A 9,117-nucleotide genomic window follows, 5' to 3' on the forward strand; every position below is an offset into this window, starting at 1 on the left:
TGATAAGTTGCCGACGTGGATGCAAGGAGAAGGGGATAACGATGTTGTTTAGGGGATGGCGAATGATGTGCTCATCTATCACCGTGTCAATGTAGGAAAACCGAAGACGCCCATTGGGAGATGTCGAGCTGCGTGTCAGCTGATAACATGCACAGAGGTCGGATATACTTGGGACGAGCACGAGTCAGTCCTCTTGGATCGACAGCACGTAGTAGGCACCTTTCAGGATTAGGGGTCTACGCGATACCAATACTTACTTGAATGAGAAAACACTCAAACTGGAAGTGGAACAGGCGCACATCGTTGTTCACCCACCCTGTCCGTTTTTGCGTCTGTAATAGCCTCCCCTGGACCTTGAGGCAAGGCATACTAACCACGCAATTGAAACCGTGGCAAGGGGCTGCGACGGGAAGATCCCGAGACATCCCACTCCCCCGACCATGTACCATCAGCAACCCAAATGGGTCAAGTCCGCATTTAGTAAATAGCTCAGATAACGTCTAAATCAGGAAGGCGGATGGGGATCACATGAGCATGGATTCAAGATGAATTAGAAGAAAATTATATTACAGCGTCCTTGCAACGTCCGAGACATGGAATAAAAGTAAGCAGATACCAAATTCTAAATTTCGGGTGGCTCCTCTTCGAGAGTGATCCCTGTCTAGACAGAGAGAATATTGTTGAGATGGCTCGTTTCGGTGCGCGTTGCTTGACTTCATGATCGCTCAACACACCCGGATTCTCTTTTTCTTCTCCGAAGTCGGCCATCTCATCTCGAATGATCTTGACAACATCGCTATCCAGGAACTTGTTCAAAACTCTCCACTCGTCGGTCTTGAAAGGGGGTATACCCATTCTGAATATCAACTTTACGACAAGTAATGAACTCACAATTGTGTAAATGTGCATTACTAGCACCCAAGCCATCCTGAAAGGTATTTACGAAATCTCTAGACGTTCGGTAACTTTCATTCGCATTCTGTTTAGCGAGATTCTTGCACCCCGCTCCATTGCGATGCCTCTTGAGCGCTGTCAATATGTTTATAAAATTTGGGAGAACGAGGGGTTTGTTGAAGGTAGCGATGAGGAAAGACCAAGGGGGTGGCGGAACGTGGTTTTTGCATATACAGTCCCAAAATGAATTAAGGCACCCTTGGCGTACCCCCCCTTACCCCCCCAAAAAAGGAAATTTTCCAAGTTCTTATGTCAAAAACATTAAGATTTCAACATTTTTTGAGTTTCTACATGTGACGACACTTCACCCCCATATCCAAACAAGTCGGACACATCCAAGACTTTACTCCACGGCTAACCTTCACGCATTTCAGGTGAAACTAAAGTGAGCGGCTGGTCAGAAAAACATTTCGATGATTTCCAAAATATTTACGTACCCATAGAGTCTCGCAACCCTCTCCCTTGCACTCAATAGCATCTCCTCCCTCTCTCTCAATCAAACTTACTTCCTCCCCGCAACCGTGACATCCTCGGTCCAAATGCGGTCGTTTTTTACCGCGTGTGCGTGTGCGCCGGCTGCCGTTATCGTTGCCTTCTGGAGGAACAGCCTGGGGAACGGGTGCAGGGTCGAGATTGTAGGCGACGTCGATTTCATGGTTTATGTTGAGCTCTGGTGAGGATCGATGTATAGATTCTTTTATATTTTGCTCAATCTCCGACACAGTGGGGTGCGAGGCGGACACTGTGATGGGCCGGAGTAGTGCATTCCTCCGTGCAGTTGTGACGCTAGGGAGTGACATAGCCAAATGGGCGAAGGATCCCACGCAGTTACCACCAATCCAGAGGAGAACAATGGACATCATGATCTCTTCTCTCGTAAAACCCTTCGGTTTGTAGAGCTTCCTCGCCGCTTGTTCGTATTGAGCGATGAGTCCTTTCACACCAAGCTTCTTTCCCCTTCCAGCCTGAACCAGAGCAGCCACACGATCGACTCTTCCGCTCTCAACTGCCAGCACCCACTTTTTGTGGTCGTCTAACGCTGCAATCTTCACCAAGACTTTCTTGCTCTCGTTCAACTTCATCAAGCGCAATTCAACCAGTTGTTCGGATTTCCGCCGCATTAGCTCTGTCAGCGATCCAATAGGATGATACACAAGAGGTGTGTTCTCATGTATCCCACTCTCGATGCGGCCAACGATCCCTTCGTACAGCACGTTCAACGTTATCTCCTGGCAGGAGTCACAAACTCTTCCACAAGCGGTTGTAGCATGCAAGTAAGATCCTACTCCTATATCCTTTCCGCTCCCCGAAGTCTCCCCTTTATGCCTACTTACTTTGTATTATGTCATGCTTTACATAAGCATTGTAGTTATACCTCATGTAGTACATGAGGCAATAGTATCTCTTTTACCACCACCTGCAAATCTCGTATCGTTCGGATACAAAGGCCCTACCAACGGCTTTGCTCTGAACTCTGAGAAACCGCAAGTAGGCATCGAGAGGAATCGTTTACGCAATCTCCACAGGGACTGTCCGTGGAGATCGGAACACGGGTATGCTGAACGGTCACGTTCCACGACTCCGAGCGCACAACGATTCCGTTTGGATCAACTAGGTGAGTCTTCACACCTCTGTACGTCGCGTTCGCTAGGTGCCCCAACGACTGTCCCACTACCCGAGTGATTCCTACATCAAGTAGCGCTCACAAAGGTGGACACTGTGGGATCAGTCGATACACCTAGCCGACTTCTAATCTAATCTAGATTCGTACATCCGGTCTTCTACACTATACCTTTCGCTCTGTCGACCACCCTGTCCGACTACCGAGCACCGAAGAACTCGACTCCCCCCGTCGTATCTAGGGGGGGTAGGCCTGCCTTCTCAGGCACTTTTGGATCTTCAAGGATTCCGAAATCTTCCACAACCACTTCACTGCCCCTATCGACAGATTCCCCTTGGAGGAGAAGTCCTATCGGAGACGCTCCCCTCACTACTTCCAAAGCAACCACTTCGCGGGATCCGCCCCCTCATCAATCCTCATCCCAAATCCCTCGGCTTAAATCTCCATCTAGCCGAAATCCTACTTTGCCTAAAACAATGACAGGCGACTCTTCATCTCTCCCTTCGAATCATCCTCCTGGCTCGGGAGTTCCCAATCCGTCGCACTCCTCGACACCAGCTAATGCTGCACTTGAGAGCTCAGGAAATCATCGCCTCGGCATGGAAAGGGGATACGCTCTATCCCCTATGTACAGCCTCATTTTGGAATATAACCGCGAACAAGGTTCAAATTTTTCGACGGCTGCTGAAGTCTCATGGATTCTACAACAACCTAACCTCAAGATGAAAGACATTGTCGTCAAAGACGACGATTCGGATCCAGATACCAGGATTTGTCTATCAGACCCCTGTCTCGGGCGCATACTACGAGCGGTTACTGAACTGCAAACGTTCCTCGACAAGATGTTGGAATTAATAGAAGAATGTACTACAGCTTTTCGAATCGACCCTGAAGAAACGATGACAGTCGTCCTACAAGGTTGCGAAAGTAGATCGCAACTAGAAGTAGCTTACGGGATCCTACTCAGACGGCTGCTCGCCGCTCAGCAGACTGTCGCCAAGTACGAAGCGCAGTACCAACATCTCGAAGCTCCTCTATCACCCATTTCGACAGTCCCAGAGCTCCACGAGGAGCTTGACAATACTAGTAGCATTGACGGGCGCATGAGGCTTATGCTTCAAAAGTTTCCACGTCACCAAGAGCAACTGACGGCTGGAGCTCTAGCGGCTGTCGCTCAAGGTTGATCGTGGAGCGTAGTCCATCCTACTCAGCCTCTTCCTGCGAGAGGAGAGCCTCAACCTTCCCAACCCTTGAGATTGGACGTTTCAGCTGGGAAGAAGAAGGTTGATTGGGAGGATACACCCCCGTGGGAGGAGAAGTTCTCGAGTATTGAGCAAGGAAGGGATGTAGAAGGGAGCACAGAACTCTCCTTCGGATTTCAAACCCCCTTCCGCACCAACAACAAATTCTTCGACACCTCAAACACTCCTTCCGCTCCCTTTTTCTCTACTCCGGGCGACATGTCTGCCGCAAACCCCGTTTCATCACAAGACGTTACAGTGGGGTTAGCGACCCCTTCTCGAACCGTCTTCGCGGATAACGTCAGGAACCATTCTGCAGCGACGAGTCAACCTTCAAACGCTATGGTTCTCTCCAAACGCGACGTTGGAGAGAACGCCCATGTATCCAACTCCTTCAATCCACCGTCACAAAGCAACAATCTCTCCTTAGGAAACAACGACTTTTCGAATGCTCAGGGAGGCCCTCCTCACCACAACAATGGAGGTCCCCCAGGAGGAGGTGGCAATGGTGGCGGAGGAGGTGGTGGAGGGCATGGAGGAGGATTTTCTCCGAATCCCCCTCTTTCTAATAATCCTAACTTCCCCTCACCAGGTGGCCAACCACCTTCAGGAGGAGGAGGCGGCAACCCCGGAGGAGGAGGAGGTGGCGGAGAACCTCCTTATCCAGGAAACGGAAATCAATTCGGACCTCCTGCGCCTTATGGCAATATGCCAGCTACAATGAAAACCGAACTCAAAGTGGAACAATTGCCGGAATGGGACGGCAATCACTGGACTGCTATCGAATACTTCTGGCAGGTTCAACAACTAGCGCATCTAGGGGGATGGATCCCGGAGGCACTCGGTTATTGGCTATGGTTTCGTTTAAAGGATGGCTCACCAGTAAAAAAGTGGTTCGTTACTTTACCGACCACCCACCAGAGCTATATGCGCTCTCATTACCTCAAATTTCTGAAAGGCGTCAAGGACGGTTACCTAGGGCACCGATGGCAAATTAAAATGAACAATTATTATAACTCCCAGACATTCCGTGAAAGAAACCATGAGCGTGAATCACCCTCGGACTTCGTTCTTAGACGCATAATATACACACGAATGCTTTTCAGAGTGCTTGCGCTGCCGCTAGCTTTGTTAAATCGAAGCTTCATAAACGGAATAAAGCCAAGAAATCCAGACAAAAGAAGAGACTTGGTTTAGAACAAAGAACAGTGAGAGCTGCCGAAGACTATCGTATAAAATCAGACGAATGTCGACGGATCCGTTTAGAGGGACATTTTGAAGAAGATAGGACTTGGTTGGTCGAGAAAAACGTACTAGCTTCCGCCAACGACTCGCCATTCCTAGTGCCGAACGTACTTATTTCCGCTTCAGACCCATGGGTCCCTGTTTCTAATCCCTCCCCTCATCCGAAAGTCATCAGGAAGGGCGACATCATCGGCTATTTGTCCGATCCAGAAGAATTCTTTGATGTACCTCATACCCATGAAGAATTTGATAAGTTGGCTACATCTGCACAGGCGGTAGCGGCTATTATCGCCATATCAAACGACAAGCTCCATCAGTCACCGCCTCCAGAGGACGCTACCAGTGAAAATACGAAAGGAGAGGAGGATGAGCCAAAAGAACCAGAGGAGCCTGAACTTTTCGGTCCTAAAACAGCTGAACTCCCTGATTTAACAGACTATCCCTCCCGAAATATGGAAGAGTACCTGGACGTAGGGTCTTTACCAGAGAATCTGAAGGAAAGAGCTTGGCAGATGCTGAAGAAACGCCAGAGGGCTTTTGGATTCGACGGACGCCTGGGACACCACCCGAGTAAAGTCCACATCAGGACCGTCGATGGACAAGTCCCAATCGCCGTACCAATGTACGGGGCTTCACCCGCGAAAAGGGCGGTCATGGACGAACAACTAGACAAGTGGTTTGAATTGGACGTGATCGAACCCTCCAAGAGTCCCTGGAGCGCTCCGGTCGTAATTGCATATCGGAATGGCAAGCCGCGGTTCTGCGTTGACTACCGTAAACTCAACGCAGCAACAATACCTGACGAATTTCCTATTCCAAGACAATCGGAAATCTTATCGTCGTTATCAGGCGCACAAGTTCTGTCCTCATTAGACGCGCTCTCGGGCTTTACCCAACTGGAAATGGACGAAGAGGATGTTGAGAAAACAGCTTTTAGAACTCACAGAGGGCTGTTTCAGTTTAAACGAATGCCATTTGGGTTACGGAACGGGCCCTCTATCTTCCAACGCGTGATGCAAGGGATCTTAGCCCCTTACCTATGGATTTTCTGTTTAGTCTACATAGACGATATCGTGATCTATTCAAAAACTTATGAAGACCATATAGACCACCTGGATAAAGTTCTTGAAGCTATCGAACAAGCGGGTATCACGCTATCCCCTGTCAAATGTCATCTGTTCTATTCATCCATCTTACTTTTAGGCCACAAGGTTTCACGCTTAGGACTCTCCACGCATACCGAGAAAGTCCGAGCCATTCTAGAATTGCAGAGCCCTACAAAATTATCCCAACTACAGACGTTTTTAGGCATGGCCGTATACTTCTCAGCATTCATTCCTTATTACTCCGACCGCTGCTACCCTTTATTCCAGCTACTTCGTAAAGGAGCGAAGTGGGTCTGGTCCGCGGAATGTGAGACAGCGTTTAATTCCATCAAAAGCGCTCTCCAAGAGGCTCCAGTACTAGGACATCCATTGGAAGGATTACCATACCGGCTGTATACTGATGCGTCGGATGAGGCTCTAGGTTGCGCCCTACAGCAGGTTCAACCAATAGCCATCAAGGATCTAGCAAATACAAGATTGTATGATCAGTTGAGGAAAGCATTCGAAGCGGGAAAAAACCCACCTAAATTGGTGGTGCAATTACCTTCAAGTCTGAATGATAGTCTTACGGCTGAGTCCTGGGGAAAAACATTCGATGAAACGTTAGTATATGTCGAATGCGTCATTGCGTATTGGTCAAGAACCTTTAAGTCAGCCGAGACGCGCTATTCAACCACCGAACGCGAGGCCTTGGCCGCCAAGGAGGGTCTAGTAAAGTTTCAGCCTTTTATTGAGGGAGAGAAAATTACGCTTATCACTGACCATGCCGCTTTGCAATGGGCGAAGACCTACAAAAATTCCAACAGACGCTTAGCAGCCTGGGGAACGATTTTTTCAGCATACGAGCCGAACCTCTCCATTGTCCACCGGCCAGGCAGAAAGCACTCGAACGTCGACCCTTTATCAAGGCTTTACTGAGCCCCTCCCCCACAAGACTCCCCCGCAAGAGACGACACCGTGGCCTTGGAGATGAGTCCTACACATATCGATTTCTCCTCGAATCCCTCATTAGGCAAGGCAGCGTTTATGGCATTCAGCATCAACGATTGCCTGGAAGAGATAAAAGTAGTCGCTATCAACACAAGGAGCAAAAGTCGGAAAGACAACACCTTGGAGGAAGAATCGACACCTCTAACCGAACTCTCTGAAAACGTGAGCGCGACCGCCCCGACTAATGAAGTTGACGAATATTGGGGTGCGACGAATCCTCCACCTAACGTTTTAGTCCACCTCGAAGAAGGGGTAACGCAAGAATGGATTAAAGGTTACAGCGAGGATCCTCACCTATCTAAATTGTGGGACGACCCGAGTGGTACCTACCACTTTTATGATAAAATTTGGGCAAGTGCCTGCACAACTTTTTGGACACTGCCCAGGTTTTTTATGAAATGAGAAATGTAGGGCAAGCATTATGAAATGTGTTTCATTTCCTCCCATAGTGTTTCATATCTATCTCATTCCTTCTCTATACTTTTTCATACCTATTTCTTTTCTACCTGGCCATTCATTTCATTTATTTCTTTCCTACCCAATGAGCAATTTCATTGCTTCCCCAGGATTATTTCTTTCCTACCCAGTAATTTCTTATTGTTGCCTAGCTATTTCATTTCATAGTTGTAAATATCTTCCTGGGACTTGATTATGTAATACATGTGATGCCTTGTAAAATGTCTTTACCTTGCTTATCTCTTTGCACCCTTATCATATTATGGTCTCAAATTGAAAGTTATGTAGAAATGGGGCCCACACCCTCTACTAGCAAGCATAACAAATATCATACTCATTTGACAATTAAAGCCCTGTTATTTCATATAATTAATTAAATATGTATTGCCCTGGCAAGAATGAAATAAAAGAATGAAACCATTACCAGGCAAACATGAAATGAAATAGCTAGGCAACAATAAGAAATTGCTGGGTAGGAAAGAAATAACCCTGGGGAGGCAATGAAATGAAAGGCTAGGCAACAAAGAAATGGGACTGAGGGGCAATGAAATAAATGGCCAGATAAAAAAGAAATAGTTATGAAAAAGTATAGGGAAGGAATAAAATAGATATGAAACAACTATGGGAGGGAATGAAACACATTTCATAATGCTTGCCCTACATTTCTCATTTCATAAAAAACCTAGGCAGTGTCCAAAAAGTTGTGCAGGCACTTGCCCAGACTTTTTCATAAACAATGGTTGATACTAGTGACGACCCTAAGTCCAGTGTGGAAACCTGGATCCCCGGGCATCGCTTTTTCAAAGACGAAAACGGCTTGCTATTCTTCCGGGATGCAGATTATCAACCAAGGCTTTGCGTTCCGCTCAATCAGAGAAGATTGATAATGGAGGAGGCCCATGAGCAAGCCTACGACGGGGCACACCAGGGTTTAGAGAAACTATGGCAGAAACTAAGCAGCAAGTTTTATTGGAAAAGAATGAAAGCCGACCTTATGAAATTTGTACAGACCTGTGATGTTTGCCAGAAAATCAAGCCCTCCAACTTCAACAGATATGGATATCTCATCCCAAACCCCATACCTAGCCGTCCTTACCAATCGATCGCGATGGATTTCATCGTAAACTTGCCCTGGTCAGAAGGATTCAACGCAATACACGTCACTGTCGACAGACTTACTAAGCACGGCACATTCACACCCACTACGACAGGTTTGAACGCTGAAGACTTTGGCGCTCTTTTTGTAAGAAAAGTAGTGTGCCGCTTCGGGCTTCCGGAAAGTATCATCTGTGACAGGGATCCCTGTTGGACTTCGGATTTCTGGAAAGGGGTAGCGAAATACTTACGCACCAAGATGGCCCTGTCCTCTTCACACCATCCACAACACGACGGCCAAACCGAACACAAGTATTAGTTACCTTACCCCACTAATACTGAGCCCCCCGACCATACAAACAGACCATAGTTGATGGTGCCTGCTGATGAGCCCATGGATCAGTTGACC

At 47.6% G+C, this 9,117-nt stretch overlaps 1 protein-coding gene across 1 annotated transcript; it reads right to left on the reverse strand.

Moving 5' to 3' along the window:
• Positions 1 to 1,241: 1,241 nt before the first annotated feature.
• On the reverse strand, positions 1,242 to 2,036 carry LACBIDRAFT_302967 (uncharacterized protein; the record flags this gene model as incomplete). Its single annotated transcript, XM_001883794.1, has 2 exons — positions 1,242 to 1,334; positions 1,392 to 2,036. The coding sequence occupies 2 exons, from the start codon at positions 2,034 to 2,036 to the stop codon at positions 1,242 to 1,244; spliced, it is 738 nt and encodes a 245-aa protein (XP_001883829.1).
• Between the last annotated feature and the right edge of the window lie 7,081 nt (positions 2,037 to 9,117).

The sequence above is a fragment of the Laccaria bicolor genome, genomic scaffold (assembly GCF_000143565.1).
Source record: "Laccaria bicolor S238N-H82 LACBIscaffold_22 genomic scaffold, whole genome shotgun sequence".
NCBI lineage: Eukaryota > Fungi > Basidiomycota > Agaricomycetes > Agaricales > Hydnangiaceae > Laccaria > Laccaria bicolor.